Source organism: Micropterus salmoides, unplaced genomic scaffold (genome assembly GCF_014851395.1).
Source record: "Micropterus salmoides isolate LMB-PRFRI ecotype aquatic unplaced genomic scaffold, ASM1485139v1 Ms_hic_scaffold_20, whole genome shotgun sequence".
Classification (NCBI taxonomy): Eukaryota; Metazoa; Chordata; class Actinopteri; order Centrarchiformes; family Centrarchidae; genus Micropterus; species Micropterus salmoides.
The window spans coordinates 10,841,393-10,861,507 of NW_024041151.1; the positions used below are offsets into that span (position 1 = coordinate 10,841,393).

Below are 20,115 nucleotides of genomic sequence, written 5' to 3' on the forward strand. Positions count from 1 at the left end.
CTTTATCATGGCCTCAGGGAAGGTATTCCACTCCTTCCCCTCCACCACACACGCCCACACATTCTCACAAGTGCACACACGCATGCAGAAAGCACTTGTTATATGGGTGTGGTTTCTGCTGTGCAAGCAAGAGGGTGCAGGCATAATGACAGCCAGTGTAAATATGAACCCTTAACTCTCAAAGCCTCAGTTTGATAACTGATTAAAAGCAGTTGATGATGAGGTAAGCTGCACAATGGCTTGGAAGAAGCCTCTAACAATATGTAATGAGCTCATGTCAGTATTTGAATGCATGCCTCTGCTTTCACGAGTGCATCGCAAGCATACAAGCTGACCCAGATCACTCAGAGAATCTAGATCATTTTAGTCAGATCAATTATTCATAAAAAGATGACAGGGCGTGCTTGCTTCGTCTTGATATGCCAGAGACATAATCCTGATGGTTGCTCCTTAATGGCTGGGATATTGTACAGCACTAAATAGGCAAAATCCATAGTCAGCTGTTTACTAAAATCAGGGTTATATCAGGAGTCATCCCCTACCCTTCCCTGTCACAAGAACAAGTTGTATGAATGGTACCCCATCCCATGGTCAAGGTTTCTGCATGCCCACCAGGGGGCTCTGTACTTCCATTTAAGCTGTACATAGCTTGAAATTCATATAAAAAGTCAAACTAAACAAAAAAATTAACCACTTAGTTACAAAATGGGATGGCTTCACACCTAAAGTAATTCTGCCGGCACAAACAGATTGCAGATGCATTTAACTATTTACTTCTGAGCTGTTTCAGTGGATAGGTTAAGATTAGATTAGGAAAAATTTTAAAGAATATACACAGAGTTCTTCTGCCCTTGCTAATATGATCAGTGATGATGCATAAGATACACATGAAGGTTTCCAGCAGTGTTTTATAGCAGAGGGGGGCCACCCTACCTGAAACAAAGACCACTTCCGCTAACATCAGAAAAATTTAAACACTTTTATAAAATAAACATTTATGTTACAATATAACATATATGTGAAAAAGTGCAGAGGTGCTATTTCAAAGAGGGGATAACATATTCAATTTGGCTATTGTTCAGGCCGTCATCTACTAACTAAACTAATTATAAGAAAAGACGTGATACAAGATCTTACCACCTTGGCTAAACAATTTCCTGAGGGAAACCCTACACGTGCTGAAGATGAAGATCTGAAATGTCTGAAAGGCTCATGCTGTCTTATCAGTGTAAGCAATGAATTAACCTTAACATGACCTAACAGAGGAATGCATGTGCACAAAAGTAGACCAGCCTTGAAGCTAACCTGTGGAAGGCACTGGAGAGAGAACAATATTATTAGCAAGATGATGTAGTGGAGCAATTACATTGCTGAGAAGAAGCTGCACAGTCTGCCAGGGCATTTTCTGAGGAAAGACAGTCTAACTTGGTATGTGCAAAAAGTTTTTAAATTTGAATATTGACACCAAGAGTACCTTTACCTGAACAAACATATGGCAATATGAGGGAAAAAAACTCATGACTAATGTCCTCACGTCCGCTAAATGTGCTAATGGATATATATTGATCGCCATGAGTACCCACAGTTTGGTGAAATACACAGGGCTTGGAAGACAGAATGCTTACAGTGTGAATCCGACAGAGTCTTGACCTAATGTTGTGATCCAACACTCTGTCGTCTGTTTGAATTAGTCCCCTATTTAATCAGGTAGTCTCATTTAGATCAGTATGTGTTCTTTCAAGAGAGTGGAAAAAACATGCATTAAATCATTAACCCCCTTATTGATACCTCTGGCCGTCCATCCTAATTCCACCATGAAAAGCACACTTGAAAAATCCTTCAATTATATGTTGGCCAAAGATAGAGGACCCCGATTGTTGTGGAGGTATTTTCCCCCTCCTTCTCCGTTAAACGTATTCCGTCACTGATCCTGAAATCATTATCAGGAATCAGCTTTATTAAACCATGTATGTTTTCACATACAAGGGATTTGACTCTAGTTGATCTCTTTGTACTTACACAGAAATAGACATACAGCTAAAACAAGGACAACAATGCTGAACAAAGCTATTATGTACATACAAGAAGGTGAAAAAAGATAAAGCCTCCCATTCAAGCTGTCCTACAGTGGCTTCTTGTTTTCTTTCCATCTATGTATTTATCAAATGACAGTATGCAAAATACTTTGAGGTACTTTCTTTGCATCAGTGTATGCATTTGCATCCATGTTAACAGCTAGATAGGCAGATAAATTAACATAAAGTACTTAAAAGTAGCTCAATTTTTTTTCCAGTTGCAAAATTAAAGTGCCGTATACATTCATACATCACTAACTCCAACATAATAATGTGATACATGATTCTGAAATGGTTCATTCTGCATAATGGGTATATTTTAAAACTTTTGAATGCAGGATTTTTATTTGTAACAGATTTTTCCCCACACTGTGGTATTGCTATTTAACTTAAGTAAATTAGGCTATCTGAGTTCCTCCTCCACCACTGTGTGTATGGGACCCACAAATTTCTCAAATCTAATGATTGGTGAATTTCCAGAGTGCCGTTGTATGCATGCATTTATGTTAGTTTATGACTCCATATGCAACACTTGCCTCCTCTCGGTGAATCTTCATGTTGCACTTGTATCTAGCCCTGGAAACAGACAAACACTGGTTTGTTACTAACTTGAATTGAAATTGAAACACGCCCATCCTCTTGTTGACAGATTGATGTGACTAATTCCTCACGCAAGGGGGCGCTGTTCTACTGGATGAGCGCTCTCTGCCCGAGTCTAGGTTCAAGACATTAACGTGTGTGTGGTGTGGGGTGGTGTGTGTATATCCAGTGAAAATTACCCGGAGACGGACTGAGACAGTTTTTGACCGTACCAATGTGTGTAGCCTATAAATATATGATTTTGACCCCGGCGGAATCATCTCATGGACACAACAGTGTATCGAAAATGAGGGAATAATCGGAGTAGACACACGGCGAGGCTCGTCTGTAGCTAACGTTTTGTTGAACTGCGAGTGGGATCACAGCTGCTGGCTACGAAAATGTCGGGAAAAATAGAGAGCAAGCAAGGTAAGTCCTTCCCGGCTGTACCCGACCACACTGCTCCACTTTCGGGATACTGTATAACGGTATTCCTCTCACGGGGCACGGATGGGTGAAATGTAGGGTCCATGGAGGAATACAAACGCTAAATGAGGCTCCGATTAACGTTGGAAGAACATATTCAGTGTAAATGGTGGTTTAATTGGGCCTTACGGATTGTTCTTCTCGGCTATCCAGTTAAAATAAAGCATCAGCTAGCGGCCAATGATACTCGCTGGACCAAACGGCTTTTCTGTAAACGTTACCGTTTCAACCTCATACCGACCAACGTTAACTTAGAGGTGACTAGCTGGTTAACTGGCCAGTAAATGATTAACGTTGTTGAGTTACTACTCCCAGCAATTCAGCCGGATGGATGTCGTCAGCTAGCTAGCTTAATAGAGAATACAATTTAAATGTGCTATCACTCCATAGCTTTGACGTTACTTCACCGGCGTTTCACCGTCCGCTCTCAGCTCGTAAATAAAACCAGGGTTTGATTGTTTGAGAGCATCGCTAACATCCAAGAACGAATTTCTGCTTTTCACCCGGGAAGAAACATTTTAAGAAGACAATTAAATACATGAGTGGTGGTGTTTTGAAATTGACTCTCTGCCTCATAGATGGGTAGTTAACATTTTAAGATGTGTTTGTAACGGTAGCCACCAGCAGCTAAAGGTTAGCTTTTCAGTAGCTAACGCTAGCTACGTTAGTTACCTAGTACACAGGAGTTTGTAACGCGTTCACGCCCAAAGCCTGTCGTGTGTATTTGTGTTGTGTTGGTTTCAGCATTGTGCACGTGGCATTTGTCGTTGCGTTCTCCTTCTTTGTGTCTAACTAGCCGCTCGTGTGTGGATGCCGCTTTTAGAGGCAAATAAACACTTAAGTATGAGATGAAACGGGGTGGTCTCGGGTATGCCTTTGGAAGGAAACTTTATACCCGCCAGCTACACTTGCATCCCACTCCACCAGCTGTCTGCCTGCTCCGCTCCACATACACTCCTGCCCGCTGGTGCCTGCAGCGCATGGGCGCACACAGCGCTCAGTAGTAGGCGGGGAGGGGGTGTCAGCCACCACCAGCTCCAGTCATTCTTCATAGGCGTAAAAGTTTCCGATTCATTGCATGTCTTGCAGACAGATGACTACATATGGTCACAGATTACTGAAAACTCAGAGGCAGTGTCGTTTGTGTCGACTCTGGCTCACTGATATATTAAAAGGAAATGCAGGCTGCAGTGTATTTGGATAATAGTCACTATGAGCCCAATCCATCACTGCTCTCTTGTTGACCCGCTTCCCTAGGACTCCTGGTTGTGTTTACCGGGTCACTTGATGGTCTGCTGTCTCTGCTCCCTTCCGCATGTACCCATCGATTCCAAATATGTCCCCAGAGGGCACACTATACTGGATGCCACTGAAATTGAAAGAGGGGGGCAAGGCTTGTAGTACTGAAAAACTGTGCAGCAGGCGTAGCTTCAGTGCCAGCCTGTTAAGCCTTTTCCTCAGAGAGAGCGAGCGCTAGCATGTGTGTAAGGATTGGAGGAAATAGCTGGTGTCTATGTGGGCTTAGGCTGTGGAGACTGCCGAAAGGGACCCGTTTTAGACCTCGACAGAAGGAGCTTAATTCACTCCTCGAGAAGCAAATTAAAAGGGAAAAGATTTGGAGAAAGCAAAATAGCGTTCACCCCTATAAGTAAGGATTCCTGTACATGGATGTAGTCATGGGGTAAGGTTTAAATAGTGATATGATGCGGCCAAGAGGTACCATTCAAATGGTTACCATAGCACAGCAACCGAGTAGGACTATCAATGAATGCACACATGGAAACAAGGCTCCAGCACAAGACGTATGGCCAGCATTTCTTCCAGAGTCACTAGCTGCATCAACAAACTCCCTAAACACCATAGATACTGTGTCCTCTCTGTCACTGACTTGTCATCTCTTTAGGGGGGCGGTAAACACTGACACACTGTTACCTGTTTGGAGTTGCCTCTCCACCCACCTGTGTGGGGCTTAGTTAGGAGGTTGTCACCTCCTAGGGAACCATGTAGGTGGTTCTTGTGTCTGTTTCAACAGCGAACCCCCATTTTCTGTGTACACACCCACATGACTTCATCACTCAGGCAGATTCACTATTCTGTGATGGTGTGTTGCCCGAAAGCCAACAGCAGCAGACAGCTAAACTGATCTCACTGCTTAACTGGCAGAAAATGAACTGGGTGGAGTGTGGGAGTATTAGGTTTTTTATTTGTGAGTTCACATTTGGTGTTGGACTTGTTTAAATTGACTCAGGAAAGGGGGCTGTCAGGGTAATTGGATTGTAAAATGAAAAGCATATAGGTACTCAAACCTCCACCACATGTCCCTTCCTCTGTGCGTCAAACTTTTACTCAGAATTGGTATATTTTTGTTTTTCTCACCAGAACAAAACCAGATAATGATGAGTGCTAAAAATTATTTGGGTGTGCTTATTGTTTATGAAATAAGAAACACTTTCTGTTCATATTTTGCTGTAGAGACATAGTTTAGCCATTCCACTATGCTGTACTGCGACTCTCTTTGTGACCACTTTCTGAAATTAGTAATTAATTGCTCATTGAATGTTTACGTGTATTGTTGTGCTTTTAATGACCTAATCAGACGCCCTGGAATGATTCCACAGTTGCAGTTGTTGTAGTTGGCACTGATACATTTAATGCAACACCTTTCAAACAGGCTTTAAGTAAAGCAAACACCTTCAGCTTCATGTTGCAGAATAAATCCTGCATCCACTTTTCATGTTAAACATCCCTGTAGAGATGCACATCTGCTGTCATCCAGTGCATGAAGTTTTCATTCACACGAATAATTCTAAAATTGAATGGCTTGACTCCAACTTAAATCCACCCAACAATTACAGTTGCTCCTTGTTGCCAAAATATGTGTGCACTGTGTTCCTTTTACAGACCATGAAATTAGTTTTTTTCTGAAGATAAGTAGATGCTTTAAAGATATAATATGTAACTTTTCTGCATTAAAATGTCAAAAAATTACTACTCTGTACTTAAATTATCCCGAATGTTTCCAACAAGCCAGAGAAATCTCTAATTTTAGTCAAGGTAACGGGTGCTTTTCATTTGGTCGCCTGTCAGTAGAGTCATATCCCCTTATGGTTGTCTGCCAGAAGCTGTCATAAATTTACGATCCAGTGTTGGGGGCTCGTAGCCCCTCTGGGACATCCTTTGTTTGCTGAACAGCGTCAGAGAATCACTGATTTAAAAAATTACCTGTTTTTATCACCTGGACCATTTGTTTTGGATGCGGATAATTCGGCTCCCAGTCAAAACCGTCTGAGCGATGAACACTGAATCTAACAGGGAAGCGCTGACTGCAGTGAAGGGACTGGTGGTGAAGACAACAGTTCCCATGATTCCACACTACTTCACAATGTCATTAAACTACATATTTTGTTATTGTTCTGATCTGAGAAATCCCCAGCGGCAGAAATGACATACTGTGCGTTTCAAGCCCAAAAAAATCTGATCCTTTTGTCCATGCTGTGTTGAAAAAGTACTGCGCTGTGATCCTAGTTATGTTTTATTTATAAAACCATGTGTTTGTGCTTATGCGTGGATATTTTGCACGTTTGCCACTTAGTTGAATATTTATGCTGTTAACAGTTACAATTCCATCAAAGAAGTTGTTTTTGTATTTCCGTCTGACAGCACAAAATGCAAGTAAATATACAACTTCATGACTAAAAGAAACACGCCTTAATTGAAGCTATATTTGTACTGAAATGAACTTCCCCTTATTCCCTGACACAGACTGTGATTGTTACACAACAGTTTGGCATGTCAGTGTTGGTAACAAAATGTGGGAGTTGCACAGTGTTTTATAATTAGCCTGTAGCCTCCTCTCGCTGGACAGTCAATGGTAGTAGCCAGCCACAGCGGAACTGATCCATCAGTTACTTATTTTAGGCTGTCCACCCCCCTGTTCATAGTGTGTGAGTGTGTATCTAGATATTTGCCTTTGACAGAGTTTAGCTGTAAATGCAAAGAGTTGACTCTCGAGCATTCTTAGAGTTAACACTGAAGTGTAAGTAATTTTGATGGCTTCATGTTTGCTAAGTGGTTACTGCGTTGCTTCAGACTGAAATATCTTCTTGTCTGATGTTCAGAAATAGCAATCCCCACATGCCTTAGCCACCAAAACTCTGAGCAAGAGCTAAAGCAGTCGTGATTACAAAAGGGTTCCCCGGGTGATTAGGTTTACGCACATTGCCGATGAGTGATCCCACTGTTTCACAGAGCAAGCTCTGGGTCTTGGTTTGACATGCTGCAATTTTGAGGTTTGATGGCAGAAAGCATTTCACCCTCCCTCTCCCACAGAATGAGAGGCTTGCTGTTCCCATATAGGTTTAGTTGTGTTGTAATTAGTTTTGTGTGTGTGTGTGTGTGTGTGTGTGTGTGTGTGCGCGCTGTGTATGGGAAAGCAGAAAGAGGGAGTGTATAGAGAGAAAGGAAAAAGGGTGGAGAAAAGGTAGAGCATTGATGGGAATCTGCACAGAGAGAATCAGAGGGAGAGAAATGGATTGCTTGTTGGGTAGTGACCGGACCGGGGCTATCGATGAGCAAAGGAAGGCTATGCCTTTGAAAGCAAGCAGGTCTTTGTAACATGAATTTTTTTCAAAGCTGCTCCGTACTTCAACATCTTCCAAGGAGCTAAACAAGGCAGTTCAGATTATTTTTTGGAGATCTCATATGCAGTTCAATACGACTTCCATTTACAGTTCGTGTCCATCCTCTCTACTTCCATCTGTGCTCTTGAGACCTATGTCTCAGAGGGGTTTGTCTTAAGATGATGCTTCACTTGATTTCTCTGCTGTGTGTTGGCCTACATGCCAGAGAGCAGGTCATTTATTCCCTCAGGTGGCCTTGCTCAGTTCATTGTGTTCATTGCTTAGTACATCTCCTTTCCAGACCCTCTCCAGGACCGCTGATGACAGCTTAGACGGCTTTAACTCAGACGTCCAGGATTATGTGATTCTAGTCTTATTTACAAGGCATTTACAAGAAGAGTTATTTAATAAACAATCGACTCGGGGGGGAAAAGCACATTGTTTTTCCATTCCTATGGCCTTCTCTCAGTGCTATTTGTGGCTCTTTCCTCTGAAGTGCTGCGTGTTATGGCTGACTCAAGAGAGAATGATCATGAGGGCCAGTTAGTTTGTGACTAACTCTCAGCAGAGCTATTGAGTGATAGCTGTGAAAATGCCAGTCTGACCAACAAGTCAGTATACAACAAGTATAACCATCAGTATCACTCCTGTACGTGTAGCTGTGTGGACTTGGGCCTCTTGGATGGGCAATATAAGCTTGAGGAGCCAGGCCTCCTCAGAGGACACAGATTCGTCTCAACAAGGGGATCTAGATGAGGACACAGGTAAACACACGCAAATATGCACAGTTCTTCCTCTGATGCATGCATGGTGGTGGATAAATGCTGTCATTAGTCCATTGCTAAAGTGTCAACAGACTTCAACCACGGGAGAAACGGAACTGTTGACTGTGAGTTTCCCCAAAATGGTTAAATCTTTTGCATTGTATTTTGGTATTTAAATGATGATGATAACAATGAAGAAACTAGATATAGCCTATGTAAACAAGTCCAAAAAACAGGCATTCATTGAAATGTAAATGAACAGGCCAGAACACAGACTCAATGCGCTGCTAAAAATTATTCTCAAGCACAGAGTTCTGTTTGACTTGCACAGTTAGTGGAGTGGCTGGTTACAGAAGTTTTATGCATTTATTCAACAGTTTTTTGTTTGTTTGTTAAGTAAATGCATAATTGCATTGTTATTTTGTGTGTGAGGGGGGTGATGTGTGTGCTGTTGCCAGCTGTCGCCCGTTTTGGAGCTTTAATGTAAAATAGGCTCGCTGGAAGACTGAAATGCAGGAGACATTCCTCTCTGTGCTTTTTGTGTCGTGTGGCTTTATACAAGGTGCTCATTTGCTCCGCTGAAGTCTTGGGTGGAACCAGCCCTAGGAGGCAGCTCCGCTGGGCCACAGCCATCCATCACAGGCTGCCTCTCGGCCGTATCACCTCCAGAGTTTGTAGTCCAAAGCTGTAGCTTCTCTAATCCTGGTTGATCAGGTGAGGTGGATCTGCCAGCGTGAGTAGATGCTGTGGTCTTAATCCAGTTACACAATACAACAAATTGGGGTTGTTCACTGTGACGCTGTAATCTTGGCATCTTAAATCCAACCTGCCTGCCCTTGCTTCTCCATGGTGGAAAAGTCTGTTTGTTGACCCACATGTTGGAGTTAACGCTGTTTTATTAATGTCGCTAGTGAGTTTGTGCTTCTCCTGCTAAGTTGTTAGAACAGATCCAACCTGGTGTGCCGGTAGCACATAGCGGCTCCATAATTAAGGTAGTTGAGTCCATCATTGTGTAATTACACAGTGCAGAGTGCTATAATACCTTGTTTTGAAAACACACAGTCTGTGGTGCGCTCGGCCTAATAAATCTGTGCACTACAGCTCAGCAGGCTGTAAGAGTTTGTATGGGTGGGTATGTCTTGTATGTCTACCCTGGCCTGCCCATTCTCCGTAGCTGTGATGGCCCTCATTGGGGACTGGGTGATGTGTTTCAAACAGACAGACTGCATGTTGGTACAGATCACAGTTCAGCCACAGCCAGTTGCTACCGATGTTTTGAACGACTGTAAATAGTGTTATATCACAGTTGGCTTGACTGCAGTGAAGATCCACATTAAGGATCATCAAGTGGACCATTCCATTTCCCAATCTCTTGTAAGCAGAAGCTGCTGATAATCAATGCAATCTCAGTGCAGATTGTGTTAACTAACTACACCTGCTCCTGTGTCTCTTATTTCTTTTTCCAGATTGAAGAATCACTTAACCAATTTTAAAATCTCCACAGTATTTATTCTGATACAGTATACATTTAAATAAATGTAAAAGACTAAGACCTAGACATGCATGAGTGTTAATTGCATCAACCAAAGGCACTTTGTGGTAAAGGTGTTAAGTAATCCTTGATTACATGCTAGAACAAAAACTAGCAGGGCTGAGAACCACTACTGAAACTTCTCATGTGTCTTATGCAGTTTTCTTTCAGTTCTTGTTTTGCAGTGAGATTTCAACCAAGTTCATGTTTCAGCTTGCTAAGATATTTTTTTAATAGATGCATATATTTTCATTTTCAGCCAGAGCCATTTATTGACATTGTACTTTATCCAAGAGTCTGTGAGCATGTCAATTTGAATGAAGAACACAACTGTATTTCATGGTTATTTAATGCACTTTGCTGACTATCATGCACACATCCCAGATCAAGTGATGGCCACCACTAAGAATGAAGAAAGGAAATATCTGCCTGCATGCCATTTTTCTAAGCACCCAAAGTAAAGTGAGTAGCAGAGAGAGAGTCAGAAATAGTGAGTGGCCTTGGTGTGACTGAGAGTAACAAGCTCTATGGCTGAGGGAAAATGTGGAGACCCTGAAAAGGGGTTTTATGTCAAGTCGTGCCTGTCTGTGTGCTCATGTTGAGTGTGTCAAATCATTGAGACCCCAGGGTGGCATGGCTGGGTCAGTGAGCTGGCACACAATGAAGGGGATGTCCCACAGTTGCTGCCAGTTTCCGATACCAGTCTAAATCAGGAATGGAGAGAGAAGTTGACATTGCTTGAAAACAAGTCACTGTTGTCAAGGCAGATGTGGGCGTGTGTTTGTGTGCATGCGTGTGCGCTTGTCTGGGTGCATCAGCGATTGTGAATCATTGGTTTGAAATCTTTTTATACCCAAACAGTATATGGCATACTTTCATGCAGACACGCACAGTTTTTATCCTGTCAGTGAGTATGGTCGCGCCTGAAGCCCTGCGGGCAGAGTGTGTGGACGTTATGTTTAAGTGTGCGTCCACCTTTTCTGACCCACTTCTCCTCTTGGTTCCTCCTCAGACTATTTGAATGAGAGAATATGTTAATTAAATAGAAATAAAACGTGCGACACTGTGGATTTATGAACTTCCGAAGAGATTGTAAAATACTTTGCTTGAGTGAAGTAAGTTTGCTCCTGCAATCAATGAACTTAAAAAATATTCATTCAGCACACATTTTGACTCTGCTCTTCATTTATCTGCTATTCCAGTTGAAAGTAAGGGATTTTGCTTTTAAATCTTGGAACAGAAATCCTTAAAGTCAAGTTGAGCAAGCACATGCTCAGGCTGTTCTTTTTTTGTTTCATTTTTGTCTCAATATTTTCACTACTATAGTTGTGAGGCAACACATATGGGGCATTATAACAAGCATCACAATGTATTTTAGACCAATCAATAACAGTAATAAAGGAAAACCACCTCTCCCCTCAAAACCTGTTAGAGCTATCCACTGTAAATGTGGCTTATAGTAGCAGGTTTGTGAACATGCCTGGATTAATAAAAACTATTAATATTACCTATGATCTCTATAATAAAGTGAGGAAGGGGTACCAAGTTTCAGCAAAGTCCTTTATGTTTTTAAAGCATATAAGATATCTTCCAGCATAGTAATGTATGGGTCATTTCTGCAAGCCACTGCTTCAGTGTAGGAACCACAGCTTGTTTCCACAATCTGAGAATGATCTCCAGCAACATCTTATGTTATTCTGTTAACACTACCGCAAAAGATGTGAAAATGACATCACACTTACCTCAGCTTCACAATGCTTTTCTTCAAAGACTTAATGGTTTCCACCTATGCTAGTGAAAGACGCATCACTGTTGGTGTGTTTTAACACAGACTTTGAAAAAAGCTAATTTAGGTCAGTACGTCTGACGCAGTGTGTCTGCATTCACAGGAAACCCAGAGGACAGAACATCAGTTGATCAATAAATCACTGGAAGATGATATGCAGGTTTTGTGTAAAGTACTGCTATTACATAAACTTAAACCTGTAGTGCGGAACCTTTGTCTTCCCTTCTGGAAGTGAGAGAACTACACAAACAATTGCAACTCCTGATGTAGGCCTACAGCTACCTCAGTAGAATAGCTTGCTCCAAATATTTTACACATACCAACCTGTCTGAGAGGTAACAGGACATCCATCCTCAGCCCCTTCTTTTCTCTCAGCGTTCTCCAATGAGGAAAAGCTTCACCAATGGTTTTTGTCCTCACCATCAGCTGCTTTCTTTTTTTGACTTCTTCTTCTGAATGCCAGGTTTCTTTATCTGGAGAATTAGAAACTTTTATTGGATGCTTCTTAGGTTTTTCCGCCATATTCCTAGTTGCTTTAGCCTACTCTGTTGCTACAGTTGCTCAGGAGCCATGTAGAGGGGGAGTTGCGTCCTCTCCGTTAAGTTTCCTTTTAATTGGCATGCAACACAACATTGCCAAAGCATATCAACGCATACAAACACAATAATCAATTCTTAATAATAAATGTTGTTTCAAGTGGACTTTTTTTTTTTTTTGGTGGCTCAGAGTGGCAGATCACGGAGCTCTCTACATGGCTCTGGGTTGCCACTGTCAAACCAGTCATTGCTGGTGTGCCAGTGCGTGAATGCCGCCACAGACATCGATATTAAAAACTCTACCAATATACTACAAATACAGGAAGATTTACCTGCCAGTTATAGGCTCAATCAGCACAGTGTTGACTTGTTTGGCAAAGACTGGAATGTACCTGATGTCAATTTGTGTGTAAAAGGCCCCGCACTCCATCTTTAAGAGATTTCGACTTATTATCAAGACCTTATCCTCAACAATAGAGCTGTTGCGTTCTTTGTGTCCCACCTTCTTTTAAACTCTCAAATCAAGTTCCTCCCTTCTTTAAATTCTATCCCAGCGCACTGTTTCATGTGGGAAAATGTGAAACCACAAAAGAAACATACAATCACAAAGCTGTTTTTATGTGAGCTTTTTCAAAATTACATGACACTACAGTAGACTCAGCTCAGAAGTGATAGACAACTACTACAAATATAGAGAGATTAATACAGTTACACAGAAGTTTGAAATGAATTTTAAATGCAAATTTTACATCCCAAAATAGGGAAACGGAAAGCTCTTTGGAATAATCATGACACATGTACATTACAGAACAGCACAGAGAAACACGCTCTTTGTTTTGTTTGTGTATGCGAATAAAAGCAATTTAAAAAGAAATGGTAAAAGGAAAAGTTATTTTAGCGTGTGTTGGATTTCTCATAACTAAAATAGTCTAAATAACCACTGCCTAATTATAAGTGGCTGTGCGAGGGCGAGTCTTGTTCTTTGTGGCGGACACGTCTGTCATCCAAGCCAATTCTTAAGAAGCTGTGAACCAATCCGAATGCAACGAGTTTGGTTTGCCACAGTGCATTTGAGCTGCAAGATGAGATGTTTTATTTGGCATCTGTCTGTCAGTCTTGTCCAATACACTGTTTGTGTGCAAAGTGTCAAGAGGATGACAAGTAGCCCTCTGTACTGACAAGATCAGCTTTGTGCAGCACTCGAACGCAAGGAGAGTGGTACCACTCCTCGCTGCTCGAGGCCATTTACTCACAAGAACGCTATTGCTTATGCTTCTGTCTCTCTGTATCCGTCTCCATCTTCTTGGGCTGTAAAGCGATTGGTTCTCTTGTGGCTGTTTGTAGGATCAGTCTCCTATTTCAAGTGCTTTATAGTGCCTGTTTGCCTCGTGCTCTTCTGCCAAACAGCTGCCGTTCACTGAGAACTCTGAATTCATCTCAGTAGATCACAGCGTTTTTAGCTGTCGCAGTGTCTCTGTTCTGGTGCTGCTTGATGTTACAGATACTGACAAGCTGGGTATTTATAGCACTTTGTGGCTTTGTAGTCTATTGGTTTCACCCAAGGTGAACCTGCCGCCTGCCAGCCAATCTGCTCTCACTCTTCCGAAACACTCAGAAAGCGTTCAGAAAGCAAGCTTTAAATGCAATGCTAGAAAATGCAATAAACCACTGTAGCCAGAACGTCACTTTGAAGAATCAGGCTGCTTTGAGCACTTCTTTGTCTTCTGTGAGTTTCTGTGTGGATGTGTATGCACGCCATGCCTCATAGCACCTTGGGGGGGGGGGCAGACGTTCTGAATCCAGGCTGCTTTGGACCGTGAACTTTGTCCAGAAAATAGGGAGTGGCTCTCAATGATGGAGACAAGGGACAGGAAATCGTGCCAGGGGCCTCGGCGTCAGGGGGGAAGGAACAGGAGGGGTACCCAGGATGGCGTGTGTGTGCTGTGTGATTTCCCGCTTTCAACCAGTCTACCTCACATGTTCTTGCCCTGCCCTCCAATATAACAGTGTGTGACACTGTCTGTTGCCTCACTACATCAAGACCCATGAGCTGGATCTGGATCCTAGCATGGTTGAGCAAAAATACCAACAATCACGTTATAACAACTAAGGCTACAGCTAATGACTATTTTGATTATTGATGAATCTGCTGATTATTTTCTCTCATTTGAGCTTCAAATCAAGTCATCCATACTTCCTGAAATCCCAGTTTATTCATCAAATAGCTTGTTTGTCCAATAAACACTATGATATGCTGTTTTTTGTCACATAACTCAAAGAAAAGCAGCGAATCATCCCATTTGAAAGCTGGAAACTAGCAGATGTTTCTAATCTAAATCTATTTCCTTTGATAACAATAAAAGGACAATACCTAACAAATGGTTAAAAAACTTGAGGTTCTTTATCTCTCATCCCTTGCTCTCTGAAAACACGAGTGAGGTATTATCATCCCAGTGATGTGTATACTAATTCTTAAGGTAAACTAATTTATATCCAAAATACAGTAAATTAGCCTATTTGAACATGTAGAGGATCTGAGCTTTATTCAGAGACATTGAGTGATTCCAGTTATTCTTCCCTTCGTGCAGCGTCTTTCTGACTAGACTTTATAGCCTATAACTATTGTGATAAAAGTTCACCTTTGGACCTTTCCTATTTCACTTTGTTGTTTTACTCAGTCCCTATGTCACTGTGCCAAGCAGTGTGTGCAGCTTTCTAGTTTTAATTTTAATTTTACAATTGGGGCATTGAAAGCTTCCCTACTTGTGTGCTGTGAACTGTATTATTTTGTTGTCGATGCTGTTGAAAACCAGGCCCTGTGGCGTCTCCTCTGCAACCCTTTGCTTGAGGTTGCATAGTTTATAGGGACTCTTTGTGTGCTCGGTTGTTTCTGTCTGGGGACGAGGGTGTGCATTGTGTTGTATGTGTGTGTCTGTTGTACATAGGACAATTGAGTGACCTACAGGCCTCAGGGCTCCCTCCATTGCTTTCAACACAACCTGACTGAACTGCTGTGCCAAGTGCTCCCAATAACTAGTTCCATTAGCTCGCCCAGTGCCCACTATGAGACCTCAAGCCGTATTGAAATCATACAAATAGAGTGACAGCTACTGCCAGAGCTTGAGGATTATCTGAATAGTCACAATAACTAAAGGATAGTCGCAGCCCACACAGTAAGTGCAGTGTGGTATAATGCAGTACTCCACATGCAGGATCCCTAATAAATTGCAGTGTTCTTTTACTATCATCAAACACTAACTAGAAATGTGGAAATGTGTGGGATAACTACCAGCAAGAATGAGCCACCAGTTAGAGCAGCAGCAGTGGTAGGAAGGCACAGAGGGGCATAGAGATGCGAGAAAAGGTGCTACTGACTCTGGTCAGAGAGTGCTTTGGAAGAAGGAGTTTTGTTGGCTTCATAGTTAAACAGAGGAGGCATTGGGGTTGGAGACTTGTAAATGTTTATGCTACCACACAATACACAGGCCTAATTGTCCCACCCTCTTCCAAAACACCACCTTCCAGGCTAGTGGCATACATTTGACACCATATAGAGCTCTTCGTGAGTCAAACTGTCATACTGGATTGAAAATGTACCAATCTGAGTAGGTGAAATTCAAAATTTCCTCTTCAGTAATTAACTGCTCGACCACAGCAGTTCATGAAATGACTCACTTTGGATTAATACTGTAATACTTGACATTAACTGTTGAAAAGACAAACCTTATCTTTTGTGAGCTTTGAATACAACCACAGCAGATAAAGTCTGCTTCCCTTTTGTGTGTGTGCAGAAAGTCCCTGCCAAGATTTACTGTTTATTTCTGTTGCCGATGCATCACTAGTTAACCTGTCCTCCATATGCACACTCCCTTCCTTTGCAAATAACATTTATGTATTGACACAGCTCATCGTTAGCTTGTAATTAATTCAATATACAAAAGAGTTTTCTGGAATGAATGGTGTCCTCTCTGAACACCAAGAGCAGAATATACTGCCTCATATTATTGAGAACTAATTTAATATTGAAGGACTTCTGTATTACTGTCATACTGAAAATACATTCAAGGCCTAGTATTAATATACTGTTATACTATAATATACTGTTTGTTTTTTTTAAAGTACAAAATGCTTCAGTGTAGAATGACTATGCTGTATATGATAGAGTATTTGATCAAAAGGCACAATGCTCATGAACACGAACTTCAGGAGACATCAAACCTCCTGCTACAAATGTTAAAATGATAGTCTTTCATTTAGACAGCTTCACTTTCAGAGTCAACTTCAAGGCTTCATACTAACGCACTACCCCCAATATCAATATATCACCCACCACATCTCATACACAAGCTGTGTAATCACGGAACTGTGCAAACCTCAGTAGCCTTGAGTTCAAGTATAGTACTTTATTTTAAGCTATGTTATGACTGTAAAACATTTTTCTTTTGTTTCCCATCACTGTTCTTCCTCGAAGCCTATTTTTCTGTCATGGCGCTAGTACATTATAAGTGTGTGACTTTGTGTTTGCAAAATACTTTAGCAAAACATGGCTTTAAGCCACTGTTTTATTGCTGTACATGATTTAGATGACAGGTCGTGCATTGTCGGATCGCTGTATGTGTTTCAGAGCTTCATGAAAATGCATACTTCACTTTAGTAGGCCTTTTAAACTGAAGCAAGTGACCTCAGATCTTGGTGACAAACGTATTGCACCAAATGTGATTGCCAACTAGAGAAACAAAATGTGCAAGCGTGCGTCAAAGCAGAACTGCAGGGCAGTGTTGCTGATTTCATAAATACCAGCATGAATAAAATGTTTGTTTTGGTGTAAATTTCCATCTCTAGATGTGATGAAAATATTTGCATGTGTGTCATGTTGTCCCACTTCTGCCTTTTATCCTGAGTAATAAGAACACACCATTACATATAAACAGACTCAAGAATGCAAGGTGTGTCACCAGGAGATTAGGCTGGATTTTGTTGTTATGTGCCTCTACACGCTGCTTGTTGCTTATTATGGTTTAATGCAACACATTGTCATCCCCACTGATAATTCTAGTTTTAGTTCACTTTGTAGATGCGTGAAACGCTGTTGAGTGAGGATTGTTTGTTCAATCAGCTCACATTTGCATGTTGAATGTAATTTTCCCCCATTTTCTAACCTTTCCAGAACGGTGAGAAAGTGACTGTGGCTACTTTTTCTTATTTTCTTTTTTATCTCTTCCGATCCTATGACTCATAGGGTAATGATGTCTCATTCACAGAGCAGGAGTTTCCCTGTATCTGTATTCTTGATCATCAGCCACTCTGTCTACTGTGCCATCTCTATGGTAAGATTTAAGAGCAAATGCCACCAACACTTACAAGGAAAGGGACTGTCCTACGTTCACTATCTCGTCTTCAAATTGCACCCAGGCTTAACATGGACAACCAAACCTGATCTCAATAAGCAGTTATGAATCTGGTATGTGTTTTGTCATATAGATCTGTGTTATAGATCGGCTGCATTGTGTAGCCACGCTCTGTTAGCCATGGTTGACTGTGCCGTCTGTTCCCATGCAACCCAGCTACGCTTCCATCATCACATTGATATTTGCTCCTGGCCATTGACCCATGGTTGGTGGGGCTGCTTTACTAGTCATTGACATACTGAGGGGCATGTTTGTTTAAGTTATTAATGGCGTAAAATATTGGCTGTGGTGGGTTTTTTAGAAGCAGACATCCGAAGACAATGTCTTTCTCACATAAAAGGCATGTAGCATTTTCGTACAGGAATATAAATAATGGTATAATTGTTGATTTTGGTAAAACAAACCATGTAGACTAAGTGCTTGGAAAAAATATTTGTAATAATAGTAGTAATTTAATGTTATATATAAATGAGCTAAGAGTGAGCTATTTCCTATTACTTCGATGAAGGATAGTATGTATTATCTAAAGTGGCTCATCATTCTTTCAGTTTGAAATTACTTATAGTTTATTGTAATCCCTGATGTAATTGCTCAGATGAGGTCAGGATTATTTGCCCATTATGTTTATTTTAGCTCTTCAGACATCATTGGCAAGTGAGTGGCTGAAGAAATCCAGCATTTGGATGTGTCAATTGATAATGTGATTTTCCACATGGAAACCATCTTCTGTTTCTCTTTTACTCATTTGTGAGGTAAAATGTAATAGATGGTTAGGGAACTGAGCACTTAACATCCACTGTATCTCATTTACTAGCTCAGTAAGTGGGCTGGATGCGCTCAGTCTTCCTGTAGCTCGTTGTTGAACAGCATACTCAAACAGCACAGCTGGAAAACTGTAAAACCCACCACTGGACTTCTTCCCCCATTACTCCTGAAATCAACCATTAACCAGGGCCACGTTTCAAACTAGAGCTTGCTCTCTTCCCTGCCATCCTTGGACTGTAGCTTTGCTTGCAATCATAGACTGGTGCAGTACATACACACACACAGCCCACTGTATCCTATAGTGCAGTGTGTTGATGAACGGGCACGTAAAGAGGATTCCTATTTAAAATTGAGCACAACCAGCAGGAAGACAACCACTACAATGGGGATAATAAATAATTCACTAAGTACTTAACCATTTCCTGTTAAATTTTTCTCTTTCCTCCGTTTTTTTCCCTGCTGTTCATCTCACATGCCTCAGGTTTGCATTCCACACTCTTGCTCTACAGAAGGTCTTGCCTGTAGAGACATGATACTCCGCGGTTTTTGTTTTAAAGTGTAGCAGTCAGACAGTAATTCGCTCACTTTGTTGTCATTTTTATAGACAAATGAGGCCGCATTGCAAGCAAAGTTGCTTATAAACAATGCACTGTCTATTTACATGTATCCCAGGGTGGGGTTCATCTCCTTTTCACAAGTTCTCAAGAATGAATGTATTTTGTGTTTTAGAAGTGCAGTAAATAATACACCTATTATAAATGGATGCAGACTCATTCCACCTCTTTTATGCATCGACTTAACTGAAGCTTGTATTAAATATACTTAAAATAATAGGCTGTCTTTTTCACATCTGCTATATCTGAGTAAAAAGGGTCAAATCAACTTTTAGCTAAGCTAGTGCTATGGCGTTAGGGACGGGGATGTTAGAATGTCTATTTGTTGGCCCATCACTTTGGTCTAGTCTGAAATATCTCTAACAACTAATAGATGGATTGCCATGAAATTTGATACAATTTTTCATGGTTCTCAGAGGGGGAATCCTGCTGACTTTTCCTATAGCCACAGGTCAGTTTTCACTTTTATCCAGTCAAATATCTATCAATATAATATAATAGATGATAATATTTTGTGCAGATATTATACATGATACGTGTCTCCCTCATGATAAATTGTATTAACTTTGGTAACCCCTCCCCTTCTAACCTTTCATCTAGCGCCATCATCAGGTCCAATTTTTTTGTCTGGTACTTTGTTTTATGACCAAATACCTACAAAACTAATGACATTCCCATCAGCCTCATCTCCAGGCTACTTTGTGTTTAGTGCTAGACCAGTTAACACACGTTCATATGGCATATTATACCTTCATTATCATGTTAGCATTGTCATTGTGAGCATGTTAGCGTACTGGTGTTAGTATTTAGTTTAATTCCACTAAACGCTTGTGTATTTTCCATGCGGTCAGTTTAGAGCAGATTACAAATTTCGTTTAGGCAGTCCATTTATTCTTATCATTTTACACACCATTTCAGCTAATGTTTACTGTCCCTTACTGCTTTGTTTAGA

General features: G+C 41.2%; 1 protein-coding gene across 1 annotated transcript in view; it reads left to right on the top strand.

Moving 5' to 3' along the window:
- The first annotated feature begins 2,790 nt into the window (after positions 1–2,790).
- rapgef1b (Rap guanine nucleotide exchange factor (GEF) 1b) overlaps positions 2,791–20,115 on the top strand; it is a 45,420-nt gene continuing 28,095 nt past the window's right edge. Inside the window, 1 exon segment of the mRNA XM_038733163.1 lies at positions 2,791–3,083. Coding sequence (XP_038589091.1) covers positions 3,056–3,083 — 28 coding nt within the window. The 5' untranslated portion in view covers positions 2,791–3,055.